Source organism: Candida jiufengensis, assembly GCF_024610255.1.
Source record: "Candida jiufengensis strain CBS 10846 chromosome Unknown scaffold3, whole genome shotgun sequence".
NCBI lineage: Eukaryota > Fungi > Ascomycota > Pichiomycetes > Serinales > Debaryomycetaceae > Lodderomyces > Lodderomyces jiufengensis.
In genome coordinates, this window is record NW_026261560.1 from 228327 (window position 1) to 246744 (window position 18418).

Below are 18418 nucleotides of genomic sequence, written 5' to 3' on the forward strand. Positions count from 1 at the left end.
TTTTATCAGTTACTTAATCACTCATCCATAATGCCAACTACAACCTCAAATATAGAGGACTCTATGTCCATGTTTTTTGATGATGAGTTCAATCCAACTACATATGTTGACAAATTAATTTCAACAGTTACTCAACAAAAAACATCCACAACTCCAATGTCAGCATATTCCAAAAAATCATTAACGAATCTATCTCACACAATTAACCAATTAATTACTCATTTTGATTATTATGTCAATGATATCGCAAATAATGAATTAAAACTGAAATTAGTACAGCTAGAAAACTCGAGCACCTATATAAATTCAAATCAAGAAGGTACAACAAGATTACAATATTATACAAGTTTATTAAATAATTCAATATTGTCATTACAGCAAGAACTTAATATGATCAATCAAAAACTAAAAGTAAATGATGATAATGAAGCAGTTCAAACATTAATTAAAATGAAATTGGTTAAAACAAATTTATTAAAAGTTATAAAAGTATTAGAAACAATAACGTTAAATAATAATAACGATAAAAAACTATATACAATTGAAGAATTTGAATCAATACTTAATCAGACTTTTGAACAAATTAAAAGAAATAAAATGGACCCTTCTGTACAAAATTATATAAAACAAATGAATGAAATTTCAAATTTATTTCAAAATTTAAATCATTTTAATCCAATTTTTAAAAAATTTATAAATAAATTAAATGGTGAATGTTAATGTTAATGTTAATTTTAAGATAATCTTTCTTGTTCTTTTTCTTCATGTAATTGTTGTTGTTTTGATAGATTTTTATTCATAACATTCAATTTTCTAATTTCTTCATGTGCATCAAATTGACCATTTGATAAATTTTCAAAAGTTTCATCAAATTTACCAGTTGATAATGGTGCATTACCTTTCATTCTTTTCCTCATATCAAATACTCCATTTTTGCAATCCATAAATGCTCTAAAATTTGCTTTACATAATTCGGGTAAATCTTTTTTAAGTTCAGGATTTGCCAAACAATCTTTTGGTGTATTTCTTTGTATTAGCACACAAGGTGATCTTTGTAAACATATTGCTAAAGCTATTTTTTGATCCTTACAACTGAAACATTGGACGGTTAGTACCTTTAGCAGAACATTATCAATTTGAGTTCATAACATACCTTGCTCCCATTTGGTGATATAATTAGTTGTAAATAAATTTATAATCGTACTATGCTTCAAATCATATGTTTTAAGTGTAAAAAAAAGATCTCGCACATACAATTAAAATTCGGTTGTAAATAATAAGTACCTTAACAGACATCAAAAACAATCAAAAAGATAAGAGAGTCAAAGTTATATGACTATAACATTTGTGCCTGGTGAGGTAAATAAAAGCTCGTCTTCAGCAGTAGAAGCGACTTGGAAAGATCATCATATCATTGCGTATGGTTCAGGTAATAATTTAATAATATTAACTGCAAAATTCATATTCACCAAGAAAGGAGATAAAGTTATTAGTATTGATACAAATTTACAAACTATTTATTTGGAAAAAGATTTAATAGCTTTGAACATTAACGAAAATAATGGGTTTATTTCGATAGCATATGATCGTAAAGTTATAATATTTAAACCAATTGCAGAGTATATGAGAATTCCAAAATGGACTGAAACTTATCAATTTGAAGTAAGCTCTAAAGTTAATTGTTTAGAATGGGCAACAGATGAATATGAATTAGTTATTGGATGTCAGGAAATGTTATATTTATATCATATATATGAAGAAATTGGAGAAATACATGTAAATAGAAGATGGGAGTCAATTCAACCAAATCCAATCACCAAGATATGTATTACACCAAGTGCAAAATTAATAATGACAACAAGTGGCTATTATGATAAGCTAATAAAAGTATGGACAAGAATCAATTATGGTGACGAAAATACCTTATTTGAAGTTAGTTATTTATTACATTCAAATTACATTATAGATTTCCATTGGAGAAAAAAATCATTAGCTCAACAACAACAACCACAGAAAACAATAGATAGTTCAATGGCTAATATAAAGAAAATACGGAGTTATATTAATTCAATCGATGAAAGTGAAGTTATTTATAGTTTTACAAATGGTGAATTTAAAGTTTGGGCATCATATGAAACAAACGGTCATAATCATATAAGTGATTGGGCAACGCTTAAATTGGAAAATGTTGCAAATATACTTGTTGTAGAGAATTACTACCTACAAGAAACTTTAATACCAATACTAAAAAATAGCACCAACAAAATGTTTGAAGGTTTAAATTTAAATGATTTGGATTTATTATATACTATTACAGCACAAGGAAATGTAAAACTTTTTGCAATTTCAAATATTTCACAAACTCCACCAAGTAATATAAAGTTCAAATTACTTAATGAATATAAAGTTGAAGTCTTCCCACATTTGAACCTACGATGTGACCATGAACTAACAATTGATTATATACAAAGTGAAGAATTTATAACCACTTACCTAAATCCAATAATTTTTAAGAAAATTTGTAAACTACCAAAAGTGCAGGCACTTTCATTTCTAGTCCATGATAGAATTAAAAATACACTAAGATACGAAGTAATAAATTTTAAAAAAATATCAAAAGAACTCGGAATTTCATTGTATAATAAGTTCCAAGGTCATAATAAATCTATAAGAAAATTAGTCAGATCAAATTCATTATATTCATCAGAAAATGTATTATTATCAATATCAAATTTTGGTCAATTCAATTATATATGGGAACCTATAATTTTAGAATATGGAGTAGTCTCAATAACAAAAAGATTTCAAATTGATGTTGGAGATAAAAATCTGATTTGGGATGCTGCAATTATAAATGATATTGAACCACCAGCTGGTTTTAAAAGAAGACATTTAGTTATTATAGTTGAAAAAACTGGTAGTATTTCATTATGGGATTGTAATGGTAGGATTAATGATGATTTACCAGCAGAATTAATTTTAAAAGTTGAAAACTTTCAAATTCCAAGAACATTTGTATTAACTGAATGGCCAACAACACAACTTAACTTAAAACAATATTGTGTCGTCGCAATATATGACAAAGATGAAATAAAATGTTGGAAATTGAATTTAAGTTATGAAGACACTAAGGTCATTGATATTAAATTCGAAGAACAACTTATATCACATTTACCTCAAAATACAGACATTTATCAAATAGTTAGAGTTGATGCGTTTTTAACAACTCCCGATAAATCATTAATAGCTGTAATAGACGAACAAGGTTTATTTAATAGTTATACATTAATTTTTGATAATAAAGAAAATGAAAAACTTGAATGGGTGAATACATATTCTTTACAGACAAACATCAAAAAATCCAAAAGGATCAATGGTTCAACTGTATCTGGGAAAGTTGCAGTTCTTGATGAATCAGGTAAAAAAGTAACTATATGGGATACAGATCAACAATTTTTAGAATATGAAGAGACATTTCAAGAAGAAGTTAAAGATTTAGATTGGACATTTATAAATGCAACTGAAAAAGAAAAATCAACTACAAATGCAATTTTTTCAATAGGATTTAATCGTCATGTTTTATTATATACTCAATTACGTTATGATTATACAAATCATATACCAACTTATACATCCATAAAAAAGATAGATATATCAGATTATACATCACATGAAATTGGAGATTCTATATGGTTTGATGATGGGTATTTAGTTATTGGAAGTGGGAATCAGTTTTTTATAGATGATAGATGGATTAAATTAGGTTCTAGTAATATTGATTCAACAATAAGACAATTAATGAGCGGGTATGAAGTTGCTGGTGCTGGTGGTGCAGAAGAACAAATTTATGATATTTCAAACTTAGTAAGAGTATTGAATGGCCCATTACCTTTATATCATCCACAATTTTTAATTCAAGCATTATTTATGAGTCAAATTAAAATAGTTCAAGATATTCTAATTAAATTATTTCAAGTATTAAGAAATGATGAACCAATTTTATGGAATTTAGGTATGGAATTCAATGAAAAATCTTATAATTCTAAAAGAAGATTATCAACTTATAAATTAGATATTTTTACTGAATTTAATGATGAATTAGCTAAATTATTAATTGAAAAATTAATGAAAATCTCATTACCTTTATTAACTAGACATCAACAAAGTACTTTAATTTCAGTAATTACAATAGTTCAACAATTAGAAAAATTTACAATTGATGATAATGGAATAAGATTTATGATTGGATTTAAATTATTTCAATTATCAACAAAACAAAAAAGTCTCTCAATGAGAGATATAAATTGGGCATTACATTCAGAAAATAAAGAAGTATTATTGGGATCAGTTGAAGATTATTATAAACAAAAATTAACTTGGGAAAATGTTAAAAAAACAAAATTAGTATATTGGATTAAAACTGATAGATTAATTAAATTAATTGAATCTGTTGCAAGAAATGAATTTAGTTTAAATCAAGATCCTTCAGGAATTTTATCATTATTTTATTTAGCACTTCGTAAAAAACAAATTCTTTTAGGATTATGGAAAATAGTAAATCATGAAGATAAAACAAAAATGATATCATTTTTAAATAATGATTTTACAACTGATCGTTGGAGATCAGCTGCTTTAAAAAATGCTTTTGTTTTATTAGGTAAACATCGATATTACGACGCTGCTTATTTCTTTTTGTTGGGAGATAAACCATTTGATTGTTGTAGTATAATAGCAAATAAAATTGGTGATATATCATTATCTATAGCAATTGCAAAAGTTTATTGTGGTACCGCCACTATTAATAAACAATATGATGAAGTTTTAATACAAATTATTGAAAGATTTATATTACCAAAAGCTATTGAAAATAATGATAGATGGACAATAAGTTGGATATTTTGGCAAATTCAAGAAAAACAATTAAGTATACAATCACTTATAAAATCACCAATTGAAATGATTTCAAAATCTAAAAATTTTGAAAATTTTAATACTAAAACAATTAAATTATCAACAAAAGGTCAATCATTTTTAAGTGATGATCCAGTATTAATATTATTATTTAATGAATTAAGAAATCATAAAGTTGATTATTTAAAAGGATCATTTGAGATAAATCCACAAGAAGAATTTGAAGCAGTTATCAAAGTATCTATGATATATACAAGAATGGGTTGTGATTATTTAGCTTTATTATTATTAAAAAATTGGATGTTTTTGAAAAACTTACCAAATTCTAATGGAAAATTAACAGAAGTTGAAGAAAAAGAAGAACAAAGAGAGAATGGATTTATGAAAAAAATAATAGAAAAAGAAGCACCACCACCTCAAGTATTTGAAGAACCAGATATGAGTGCATTTAATTTTGGATTTTGAAAAAAGACTAAAAATTAAAAAAGTTTTTGTAATTTCGTCTATATACTTGTCAATAAAACAATTATTTGTCAATAAAACAATTATTTGTCTTTAAAAAATATTTGAACTTTTTAAAACATTCCAAATTGGTCCAGTTAATTTATTCCATGGATCAACCACAGTAATAATTATTCCCATTACAAAAAACATATACATTTTAGAAACAAACATTCCCATTAAAGAATGGAAAATCATAGTATTTGAAATAGCAATTAAAATATGAACTATATCTTTTGCATTTTCATGATCTATTTCAATACCTCTTATATAAGTTATTAATTTTAATAAATGGAAAAATGGATTATATTTATTTAATAGAAATTTAATTAGTACTTCATCAATTTTTAAAATATGCGAATTAACAATATATAATAATTCATAAGTTTCAAAATATCTTTTTTTCAATAATTCAGGATCACTTAACTTTTCATTAATTAAATAATTACATTGATCAGGTCTAATTTGACAAAATTTTTTAGAAAGTAATATAACTTTATAATTTAATTGTATATGAGTTATTAATTCTGGTGATATGAATTTAGGGATTAGATAAGTTAATGTTATTAGTATTGATATGAATGATATGATTTTTAAATTGTTTAGTATTATTGTTGTTGGTATCATTATGACTTGGTTCGTAGATTGGTACGTACTTAAAATTTAAAATTATCATATCATTTCAACTTTTTTTAATCTTTTTAATTTTGTGTAATTAAAAGTAGAAATTACACAAATTTAAAAAATGTGTCAAAGCTTAAATTTTAAAAAAAAAAAAACATTTTGTGGAGTAAAAAATTATAAAGATTTATAAAGATTTATGATATGTGATATTCATCAATAATTAACAAAATCATGTTTTCAATACATTATATTCTTTCATTACAGTGTTATAATTTTAATAGCAATTTCGATTTATGTTATTTCATTTCATATTAATAATTTCATTCATCTGCTCACAAATTTCATCAAATGACGTAATAGATTTAGATCAATCAAATCAATTAAATAAATCACAAATTTCATTTTATACATTATCAAATCAACATTTAGATAACAACCTCTTAAGTTCATTATTTTTTCATAATCCTAAAACAGTTATACATATTCAAGAAACAAACAATTCAATAGTTCCAATAGATGAAATAATTTTTTCTACTCAAGAAGAAAATTCCAATAAAAGTAATTATCATTATTTAGAAATTCAAACTCAATTACAATCATTATCATTTTCAAAATTAAATTATATACCTATATCACCATGTATATCAAGTAATGCTTTTGATTTAGATGCACCATTAATGGGAGTTGCTTTTACTCATAGATTAATAGTATCAACTAGATACATAGCTACTTTAGGTGAAAGTTTAAGTATATCAGGTTCATTGAATTATTTGTATTATTACTACTATTTTCTTTATTTATTAAATGATACATCATTAGCGTTAAATTTTAGTGAAAAATCAAAATTAAAATATGCAAAACAAAAAGATTGGGATTTTTTTATAGCTTGTTATTCAACTCATTTTGCTTCAAGATTATTTGGTTATTTACCTTTAAATATTTTATATCCTTTAACAAGATTAGTTATATTTGATAAAACTTTAAATAAAGTTGATATAAGTAGAAGTTGGATAAAACATAAACCAAGATTAATGATGTTTGATAATCTGGAACCTAAAAAAATTATTTGTGATGTTGGTACTAGACAACATTTAAAATGTGATCAAAATAAAGGTTATTTAAAAGATAAATTTGGTAATGAATTAACATGGGAGAATAAATTTTGAAAAAAAATCTACCTTATTTAAATTAGGTATAAAAAGTAGAAATATGTATCAATAATTAAAAAATATAAGTCAAAAAAAAGTTGAGCTATTTCTATTCTCTATAAATAAAAAACATGATAGTTTCACAAAATAAATATTTTTTTATATATACCAACCCATTCCGGGACTCGAACCCGGAGTCTTCAGCTTAGGAGGCTAACGCCTTAACCGTTGGGCTAAATGGGCATATTTAGAATTTTAAAAGTGCTTAGTTTTAACAATAAGATTATTTGCTGGCATGATTTTTTGGACAAAAAATGAAATTACAGTCGATCTTTTTTTTAATTTAATAGTTTTTAAAAACATAAATTTTTCAAATTAATTAATGAAATTAAGATTCGAAATGTTTAGCAAGTACAAGAAAGTAATTGGCAGTGTTCGTCAACTATTTTAATAAATTTTTGTCGGTGCAAAATTTAAATTAATTTGCTTCGCAATTTAATCAAATTTTGGCTTGCAATTTTGTAAAAATGTCAAAATTAACCGATAGCGAAAGAAAATTTAATTTATGAATTTAAACAATAGCAGCCTTTTGAATCAATCAAGTACTCATTTTAGAGAATGTAAACAAGAACATTTTGATTTATGATAATTAGTCTAAGCCTTGAATGATTAGCAGCTAAATATTCAAAACTGGCAAAAAAAAAAAAAAAAAAATTTAAAATTTGGCTGCAAAAATGATACTTTACACATTTTTCGAAAACTGCTTGGCAATTTGATAAGAGTTATTACTCAGAGCATTTATTTATTCAATAACGTAAAAGTTGAACAACTTAAATGATGAAATTTTTGTGCCTTTCAATTCAATGATTTTTGGTGCTTAAACAAACGGGCGAAGTTATTGATGGAATAATCTGATCTCTTTCTTATTATAACAGGAGTTAAGAATTTTATAAATTATTTATTAATGATTGAAATACTTACCTTATCAAACCCATGAACAATTTTGAATTTTGCAAGTATAATATTGTTCTTTAGTATATACAAAAATGTTTAAATAAAAAAGTTGTTGATGAAATTAATCAAAATGTATTGCGCCTCTTATTTTTGAAAATCTGGAAACAATTAATTAAAATTCCGTTCATATTATTATATAATTATTATCAATTATCATAATTGAGTGGCTCATAATTTAATTTGAAACATCAATTTAATTTAAATTATAATTAAATTATTTATTATTTGAAATCATCATAACTTCCGTACCTCAACCAACTAATAAAATAAAAAAAAAACAATTAGAAATCAAATAAAAATAAAATAAAATTAAAAAAAAAAATAAATAAATTGAAATTACACAAAATGTATGAACCAAATAAATTTAATATCGAAGAATTAAAAAACTTAAAACTATTTTTCCATTTAGTAAATTATTTGCATAAATCCGAAATACTATTAAATAAAATGTTGATAATCTTGAACCATTAAAATTACAATAAATTATCATCAATTTTTATCTACTGTATTGTAAATTGATGGGATCTTAACATAGATCATAGAATTATTTAATAATTAAGGATTAAAAATTTCATCTTAACTTTGCCTCCTAAGCAATTGTAAGAAATTACAAGCTTTTTTTATCTATTAAAATTTACGAGAAATTTCATTCAATATAAAATATAATAATTAATATACTACATACATTATTTTTAAACCCTTGTTGTATTTTAATGAAATTGTAAATGATCACAATTTATCTTTTAAACGTGTGATAAAGAGATGAGATAAAACAGAATTCATTTGTATATAGTAAACCGCCATTGACCGCAGTTTATTAAATAAGTCAACTAATAATATGATTATATATATATAAGTTTCTTTTTAAAGTATTGTCTCATGTGACAATTACTTTTCAATCAATTTAATAGAAATAATAATTTAAAATGAATGATTTGATATATTATAAATCAAAGTAGTGACGCAAATTATAAAAAAATGACTTGAACAAAATTTAAATAAAAAAATTTAACCGCGTAATAATAAAAAGTCAATTAATGTAAGATTTTGATTCAATGTAAACTTAATCTTGATTAAATCTTTAATTTTAATCTTAATCATATAATTGGACCTTCAATTAAAGAAAAAAGAAGTCAAAACTATGTTCCAATTAATGATACGGCTTCAATTGAAACAAAGTTTTACTATTATTATTACAGTTACACAACTTCCATTTCTATTTCAATTTACACATTTGTGATCGTATTACTTAACCTTAATAGAATTTTTGATTATATTGTATTTTGATATTTTTTTTTTTCTTGGATGATTTTTTTTTTTTATTTTAATTTAAATTTGAAATAAAAAAAAAGCGAGAGAAAAAAACACAGCCTCTTTTTTTTTATTTTATTTTAATTTTATTTCTTTTATTTAACACCGAAAAATTTGATGTCACTCAAAAGAATTGAAAAGACTTTAGCTAATTGAATGAAGGGGGCAAATGATTGAGATGTAATGATTGAGATAATGATGACAAGAAAGTTGTTTTAGTCAATATACTATTGCATAATATAAGCCTTACTTTTCATAAACGAAAAAGTCAATAATTCTTACACAAATTAGATTCATTTTTGTACCTTTTTAATTTTATTTTTTTATTTTTTTTTTTTAAATTTTTAATTTTTATTTTTTTAGATTATAAAAATTCCACATACTAAAATAAGAATAATAAGTATCATAATCAAAATTGTTTCAATTTCAATTAATAAAAGGAATTATTGATTGTTCAACTGAGTTCAAATTGATTATATATTTATTTAAATAGATTGAAATATTTCATTACTTTTAATATTTCATTATAAATATTTCATTTAAGTAAATAAGATCTACAACTAATTATTTTATATATTAATTATTAAATTTTTCAATTTTTTCAAATTATTTACTTACAAATTATATAATATAATTTAAGATTGCCTTTTATATATCGATTTAATTATCATTTAATTATCATTTTTATTTATCTATAATATATTATATAAGAATTCAATAATATTATCATTTACAATTTCAAATTATCTTTATATTAAAATTATATTTATTAGCATTACTTTATTTATATTACAGCAAAAGATTTAACTCATTATTCATTCATTCATAATCTCATATATATAATATATACAAATTTTGCATTTTTATCTACAATTATTACCACTTATTTGATAGAACTTTAGAACAATTTATATAAATATTAATAAAGGTTTATAAGTAATCATATTTTAAATTAAAAATACAACATAAGATTCTACCATAAAATAAAATTATTTGAATATCCATTAGATCAGTTATTTCAAAGAACAACTTAAAATTATATTTTGATCATCAAGAGTTTATATCATTAAATTATACAACAAACATCAAAACTATCCAAAAACTGTTTTGTTTAAATTTTACAATAACTCATTCATATAACAATTTAAATCATTTAAATATTTCAAATGGCACCACGAACTCCATCTGACAAGTTGGGTCATGGTAAAACATTAGAAATTCCTCAATATGATGATGACGATGCTTCATCAATAAATTCAAATACTCCATTACAAGAAAATGATATAAAAAAGCAACAAGATCAACAACAACAACCAAAAATATCATTAGATGAAACAAGATCATCAAAACCACCACAAAAATTTTCAACAAATCCAAATCAAACTTCATTATCATTACATAAATTAGCATCAAGATTATCAACTTCTACATCAAGAAAAAATTTAGGTAATTTTATATCACCACAAGAATTAATTGCATTACATGATCCAAAATCTTTAAAATATCTTTATGAAATGGGAGGATTTGAAAAATTATGTTCATTATTACAAACTAATCCAAATAAAGGATTAGATGGTTCAAATGAAAAAGATTTTGAAAATAGAAGAAATAATTTTGGTATAAATAAATTACCACAAAAAGTACTGAAATCATTTTTTAGATTATGTTATGAAGCTTTTAAAGATAAAGTATTAATTATATTATCTATAGCAGCAGTTGTTTCTTTAGCATTGGGGTTATATGAAACATTTGGAAGTGGAACTCATTATGATGATGAAGGTAAACCATTACCAAAAGTAGATTGGGTTGAAGGTGTTGCTATATTAGTTGCTGTTTGTATAGTTGTAATAGTTGGAGCAGCAAATGATTATCAAAAGGAAAGACAATTTGCAAAATTAAATGCTAAAAAGGAAGATCGTGAATTAATTGTTGTTAGAAATGGTGAACAAAAGTTAATAAGTATTTATGATTTATTAGTTGGTGATATTATAAATTTACAAACTGGTGATGTTGTACCTGCTGATTGTATATTATTTCAAGGTGAAGTTGAATGTGATGAATCTGCTCTTACTGGTGAATCAGCAACCATTAAAAAATTCCCAGTAAAAGAATGTATGGAAATTTATGAAAAAAATTTACCAACTGATGAAGATATTGGTAGTCAACAAATAAAATTTAAAGATCCTTATTTAATTTCAGGTGCTAAAGTATTATCAGGTTTAGGAAATGCTGTAGTTACTGCTGTTGGATCAAATTCAATACATGGTAGAACAATGGCAAGTCTTAATGTTGAAGCAGAAACTACTCCAATGCAAGTTAGATTAGATAATTTAGCTGAAGGAATATCAAAATATGGTTTTTTAGCAGCTATTATATTATTTATTGTATTATTTATAAGATATTGTGTTGATATTGCACCTGGTGGAACTTTCCATCAATTAAAATCAGCAGATAAAGGTAAAAAATTTATTGATATTATTATTACTGCAGTAACTATTGTTGTTGTTGCTATACCTGAAGGTTTACCATTAGCAGTTACTTTAGCATTAGCATTTGCTACAACAAGAATGGCACAGAATGGTAATTTAGTAAGAGTTTTAAAAAGTTGTGAAACTATGGGAGGAGCAACAGCAGTTTGTTCAGATAAAACAGGTACTTTAACTGAAAATAAAATGAGAATAGTTCGAGGATTTTTTGGATTAAAACAAGATGGTGAATTATTAGAATTTGATGATACTGCAGCTGATAATAAATATGAACCAACTTCAAAACAAGCAATTGAAGAAATTACACCAGAATTAAGAATTTTTTTAACAACAAATATGATACTTAATTCAACTGCATTTGAAAATTCAGATTATGATGAAACAAAAGCTTTAGCAGCAAAACAAAGACCACCAAAAAAGAATTTTTTACAAAGTATATTTCAAAAAAATCTGCAAAAAAATAATCAACAATTAGGTATGGATAATGAACCATATTTAGGAAACAAAACAGAATCTGCATTATTATTATTAGCTAAAAAGACATTTGGAAGTTTTGACCACAAAACATTAGAAGAAATTAGAAAAGAAAATCATTCAGATATTGTACAAATTATACCATTTGAAAGTTCAAGAAAATGGGCAGGTATAGTTATGAAAATTGAAAATGGTTTCAGAGTTTATGTTAAAGGAGCAGCAGAAATTATTTTTAAAAATTGTGGATTTGAAAATAATGATAAAGGTGAATTAATTAAATTAGATAGAACAAAAAGAGATGCAGTATTAAGTAAAATTGATGAATATGCAAATGATGCTTTAAGAGCAATAGCATTAGGTCATAGAGATTTTTGTGGTATTAAATCATGGCCACCAAAAGATTTAATTGATGAATCAAATAGCAACACCACCGAAGCTGATCCTACAAAACTTATAAATGTCACTCAAACTGCAAGTGAAATAAATAAACAATTTGTATTAGATGCATTAGTTGGTATCCAAGATCCTTTAAAACCAGGAGTTGCACAAGCTGTATTACAATGTAAAAGAGCAGGAGTTACAGTTCGTATGGTTACTGGAGATAATTTAAATACTGCAAAAGCTATATCAAAAGAATGTCATATTTTAACACCAGATGATTTATCAAATGAATATGCATATATGGAAGGTCCAACATTTAGAAAATTATCACAACAAGAAAGAAATAAAATTGTACCTCAATTAAAAGTATTAGCAAGATCATCACCAGAAGATAAAAGAATATTAGTTGATACATTACGTAAAAGAGGTGATGTTGTTGCAGTTACTGGGGATGGTACAAATGATGCACCAGCTTTAAAATTAGCAGATGTTGGATTTTCAATGGGTATAGCAGGTACAGAAGTTGCAAGAGAAGCTTCTGATATTATATTAATGACTGATGATTTTACAGATATTGTTCAAGCTATAAAATGGGGTAGAACAGTTGCAACATCTATCAAAAAATTTATTCAATTTCAATTAACTGTTAATATTACAGCATGTGTATTAACATTTGTTTCTGCAGTTGCATCATCAGAAAATCAATCAGTTTTAACAGCAGTTCAATTATTATGGGTTAATTTAATTATGGATACTTTAGCAGCATTAGCATTAGCAACAGATAAACCAGATGATTCATTTTTAAATAGAAAACCAGCAGGTAGAACAGCACCATTAATTTCAACATCAATGTGGAAAATGATTTTAGGACAATCAACAACACAATTAATTATAACATTTATATTACATTTTGCAGGAAAACAATTATTTTTCCCAAATCATCATCATATAAGTAATCATCAAGAAAAACAATTAGATGCAATGACATTTAATACTTTTGTATGGTTACAATTTTGGAAATTATTTGTAACTAGAAAATTAGATGAAGCAGATGAAATTAAAACTATTAGAGGTAGATTTACATTAGAAAATTTAAATTTTTTCCAACACCTTTTCAGAAATTGGTATTTTATAAGTATTGCTCTTATAATTGGAGGATTTCAAGTTTTAATTATGTTTGTTGGAGGTGCAGCTTTCAGTATTGCAAGACAAACTCCAGGAATGTGGGCAACAGCAATATTATGTGGATTTATATCAATACCTGTAGGATTATTAATTAGACTTGTTCCAAATTGGTGGGTTGAAAAAATATTCCCAACAAAAGCATTTAATAAATTTATTTATATAGTTGGATTTAAATGGTTGAAAAAATCTAAAAAATCAGATTTAGAGTATAATAATAATAATGAAGATGATGAGAATAATAATTTAGAAATTAGTCGACAAAATCAATTAGTTACTGATAGTGATGATACTAATGATCATTTACATGATAAATTAATTGATAAAAAATAGACTTTAGTTAACATTCCATTCATTTAAATTTTTTTTTTAATTAGTATTTTTTGTATTATTAATTTTTTTATATAAATTGCATTGATTGCTTAGTATATATATATATATTTATAAATATATACAATTAAAATAAATCTTTATTTATTTATTAAACTTGTAACTACAACTTTGCAATTGATTACAATATTGATCTTATTGTCTTTTGTTTCGAATATGATTTTTAAGTTAAAGTTAAAGTTTCGTTTTTCTTTTTCTTTTTTTGCAACCAAATAAAAGTTTTTATTTTTGTATCCACCACAATTTTGACTTTAAATTTTTCATAATAATTGAAACAAATGTAAATTAATGTTAGTTATTGAAAACTTGAAAAGAACAAATGAATTAATCAATATTTTTTGGTTCGTCAGTGATTCATGACTTTCTAATAAACATATATTTCAATCTTTTTCCAATATTAAATTTTTTCACTCCACATTTTGAATAATTGAAAAGTATTAATAAATTACAAAAACACAAAAAATAATTTTTCAATTAATTAAAATTTATTATTGAACAAAAAAAAAATTATAATAATTATAATAGTTCAAAATTTCACAACTTTTTAAAAACTTTTTTACTTCAAACCAACCATCCAACCTTTTAAAAAAATGACAATTAAATCGGATTTAGAATCAAATAGAGTAGAAGAATTAGATAATTTGCTAACTTTAATAAAACCAAAAATACTAGATCATATTGCAAAATCAGATCCAAATCATGAATTATATACTTCAAATTCATTAGGTAAATATAATGAACCAAATTATTTAAAGTCAATTTTTTTAAAAAATGATAATAATTTAGAAAATCCAGTATCTGAAGAAAAACTTGAAAAAATTATTGATGATGTATTAGAATATTCTGTAAATACTTGGAATCCAGGATTTTTAGATAAATTATATGCATCAAATAATCCAATAGGTATTATATCAGATATTTTGTTGAGTGTATTAAATACAAATTCTCATGTATATACTGTATCACCAGTATTATCAGTTTTAGAAAATTATATTGGAAAAAAATATGCTTCATTATTTTTTATAAATGATAAAGATACATGTGGTGGATTAACATTTAGTGGAGGTTCATGGTCAAATATAACAAGTTTACAAATTGCAAGAAGTTTAAAATATCCAGAAACTAAAAATAAAGGTAATCTGGGATATAAATTTGCTATATATACTAGTAAACATTGTCATTATTCAGTTGTAAAAGGTGCTATATTATTAGGATTAGGATCAGATAATGTATTTAAAATTAATGTTGATAATGATGGGAAAATTATAACTTCTGAATTAGAAGAAACTATTAAAAAAACATTACAAGATGGATATACTCCATTATATATAAATGCTACTGCTGGTACTACTGTATTTGGATCTTATGATAATTTTAATGAAATTTCACAAATTGCAAAAAAATATAATATTTTTTTCCATATTGATGGATCATGGGGTGGTAATGTAATATTTTCACCTAAATATAAAGATAGATTATCAGGTAGTGAATTTGCAGATTCAATAACTGTAAATCCTCATAAAATGTTGGGTATACCAAATACATGTTCATTTTTATTATTACCAAAAGTTTCAAATTTTCAAACTAGTATGAGTTTAAAAGCTCCTTATTTATTTCATAATAGAGAAGATAATGATGATTCAGAAAATTATGATTTAGCTGATGGTACAATGGGTTGTGGTCGTAGAGCTGATAGTTTTAAATTTTATTTATCTTGGTTATATTATGGTACTTCTGGATTTGAAAAAAGAATAAATCATGCTTTTCAAATTCAACAATATTTTGTTTCTCAAATTACAAAAGATTTCAGGTTTGAAATAGTTGGACCTAATCCTCCTCAATGTTTACAAGTTTGTTTTTACTATAAACCTGAACATGTAAAAACAAAAAATAATACTGAAATTACAAGATTTATATCGAGAAGATTACATCTGTTGGGGAAATATCTTGTTGATTTTAGTCCTAATCCTAATGATGATTCACAAGGGGAATTTTTTAGAGTTGTCTTTAATTCTCCAATTTTGACTGATTTAACTGTTGATGATTTAATTAGTAGTATTATTTCAGTTGGTGAAGAATTTAAACATTAAAAAAGTTTTATAGATGAAATAAAGTTATTTAATAACTTTTTTTTTTTATAAATATTTTTTACATAAAATGGATAATCTTTTTAATAAATTTGTAAAGAAATAGTCTAAAATTTTATCTAAATTCTAATAATATTACATTAATCATAAATACTTCATATATACGATGAAAATCAAGAAAACTTTATAGTCTAAATATCTAATTATAATTTAAATAATTTACAGCTACCACCACCATCACCATCATCACCATCATTAAAATCCAAATCCACCTTTTGAATAAGCCATAGGTTTTATATCTGGATGTTCAACAGCTTCAAAAGTTTCATTAGATAATATCCAAGGACAATTTTTATCATCAATTAATTTATAACCTTCACCATTATCTTTTGAAAAATCATAATTTGGATTTTCAGTGAAATGTAAAACACCACCTAAATTCCCAGTTGAATCACAATAATTTGGTGCAGAAAATATAGTAATTAATCTACCATTATGTTCATTTTCTACTCCTGACATTCTAACTTCATGAGATCTTAAAATTTTTCTAATTTTATTATTTAAACAAAATCTTTCAGTTATATCTGGACCAAATTGTATACCAATTCCTCTTTTTGATGGTGATCTACCATTTATTATTTGTGGATCAGTCCATAATAATTCCATTGCAATACCTTCTTTTGGAGGTTGTGAGGACCCATTTGTAGGAAATCTATTTATATTTTTTAAATCTTCTAATTTAATTTTATCATTTGAAAATAATCCTCCATGCATACATAAATATTCTTTATTTATTAAACAAGATAAAGGTAATGAACCAAAACTTTCAGTAAAAAATTCATAAATTTTTTTATTATATTTAAATTCAACTTCATCATAAAATCCATAAGTTTTATTCATATCATTAGTTTCATGATTACCTCTATTTAAAAATAGTCTTTTTGGATACAAGATTTTTAAAATATATAAATATAATATAACTTCAGTTGACCAAGAACCTCTATCAACAAAATCTCCATTAAATAAATACATATGATTTTCAGAAACTTTACCAAATTTTTTAAATAAATTTAAAACATCAAAAAATTGTCCATGAGTATCTCCAACAACTGTTAATTTTTCACCACCAATTATTTCATCATTGGATTTTTGTAAATTTGTTAATTTTGAATGATTTATTGAAATTTCAGTCATACTTTTTTCATTTTTTAAAATTTGATTTATTTTAGCAATTATTGCAAATACATGTTTTTTAGGTAATTTACCACCATTTTTAAAATGATTTATAACATATTTTAAATAATTTTCATCTAAATTGGATATATCAACTAAAATATTACCTTGAGAATCTTTAGTTGTTGTAATTTTCAAATCAGGTCCTTGCCATGATTTTTCAATTTGTATTCTTTCATAATCAATAGTATTAAAAATAGATATATGAGAATCTCCAGCTATTGCTTTTTCAAAAGCTTCTCTTTTTAAATAATTTGTACATTGTTTATAATTTTCTAAAGTTAATTTATCATTTGGTAATTTATTTAATAAAAATTTAAAATTTTGTTGAGCTTTTTTATGTTGTAATATAGCCATTTGTGAAACTCCCTTTCGATAATAAGCTTTTAAAAAATTTGGATTTTGTTCAATTGCAAAATCACAATCTTGTATAGCTAATCCATAATTTTCTAATTTTATATTAACTTGAGCTCTATTTGAATAAAAAATTGGATTTGTTGGATCTAAATTTATTGCTTTTGTATATGATTCTATTGCTTCTTCAAATTTATGATCTTTTAAATATTGATTACCTTCATCTTTATATTTATTAGCTTCATCTTTTATTGTTGACATTTGAATAAATATAATGTAAAATTATTTTTCAATTTGATTCAATAATTACTTTTTAATTTTT

At 23.9% G+C, this 18418-nt stretch overlaps 8 protein-coding genes across 8 annotated transcripts; 5 read left to right on the forward strand and 3 right to left on the reverse strand. All coding sequences in view use genetic code 12, as the record gives it.

The window, feature by feature from the left end:
* Positions 1 to 30: 30 nt before the first annotated feature.
* KGF54_002572 (Golgi transport complex subunit) lies at positions 31 to 720 on the forward strand (the record flags this gene model as incomplete). The annotated part of the gene is made up of 1 exon (XM_051763066.1): positions 31 to 720. One exon carries the CDS (start codon positions 31 to 33, stop codon positions 718 to 720), a length of 690 nt encoding a protein of 229 aa, XP_051619943.1.
* A 14-nt stretch (positions 721 to 734) lies between these two features.
* On the reverse strand, positions 735 to 1164 carry KGF54_002573 (uncharacterized protein; the record flags this gene model as incomplete). The annotated part of the gene is made up of 2 exons (XM_051763067.1): positions 735 to 1092; positions 1154 to 1164. The coding sequence occupies 2 exons, from the start codon at positions 1162 to 1164 to the stop codon at positions 735 to 737; spliced, it is 369 nt and encodes a 122-aa protein (XP_051619944.1).
* Positions 1165 to 1332: 168 nt separating this feature from the next.
* Positions 1333 to 5376, forward strand: KGF54_002574 (uncharacterized protein; the record flags this gene model as incomplete). The annotated part of the gene is made up of 1 exon (XM_051763068.1): positions 1333 to 5376. One exon carries the CDS (start codon positions 1333 to 1335, stop codon positions 5374 to 5376), a length of 4044 nt encoding a protein of 1347 aa, XP_051619945.1.
* Positions 5377 to 5466: 90 nt separating this feature from the next.
* KGF54_002575 (uncharacterized protein) lies at positions 5467 to 6039 on the reverse strand (the record flags this gene model as incomplete). Its single annotated transcript, XM_051763069.1, has 1 exon — positions 5467 to 6039. One exon carries the CDS (start codon positions 6037 to 6039, stop codon positions 5467 to 5469), a length of 573 nt encoding a protein of 190 aa, XP_051619946.1.
* A 290-nt stretch (positions 6040 to 6329) lies between these two features.
* On the forward strand, positions 6330 to 7202 carry KGF54_002576 (uncharacterized protein; the record flags this gene model as incomplete). Its single annotated transcript, XM_051763070.1, has 1 exon — positions 6330 to 7202. The coding sequence occupies one exon, from the start codon at positions 6330 to 6332 to the stop codon at positions 7200 to 7202; it is 873 nt and encodes a 290-aa protein (XP_051619947.1).
* Positions 7203 to 10675: 3473 nt separating this feature from the next.
* PMC1 (calcium-transporting ATPase) lies at positions 10676 to 14365 on the forward strand (the record flags this gene model as incomplete). The annotated part of the gene is made up of 1 exon (XM_051763071.1): positions 10676 to 14365. The coding sequence occupies one exon, from the start codon at positions 10676 to 10678 to the stop codon at positions 14363 to 14365; it is 3690 nt and encodes a 1229-aa protein (XP_051619948.1).
* A 647-nt stretch (positions 14366 to 15012) lies between these two features.
* On the forward strand, positions 15013 to 16512 carry KGF54_002578 (uncharacterized protein; the record flags this gene model as incomplete). The annotated part of the gene is made up of 1 exon (XM_051763072.1): positions 15013 to 16512. The coding sequence occupies one exon, from the start codon at positions 15013 to 15015 to the stop codon at positions 16510 to 16512; it is 1500 nt and encodes a 499-aa protein (XP_051619949.1).
* Positions 16513 to 16764: 252 nt separating this feature from the next.
* Positions 16765 to 18357, reverse strand: PPT1 (protein serine/threonine phosphatase; the record flags this gene model as incomplete). The annotated part of the gene is made up of 1 exon (XM_051763073.1): positions 16765 to 18357. One exon carries the CDS (start codon positions 18355 to 18357, stop codon positions 16765 to 16767), a length of 1593 nt encoding a protein of 530 aa, XP_051619950.1.
* Between the last annotated feature and the right edge of the window lie 61 nt (positions 18358 to 18418).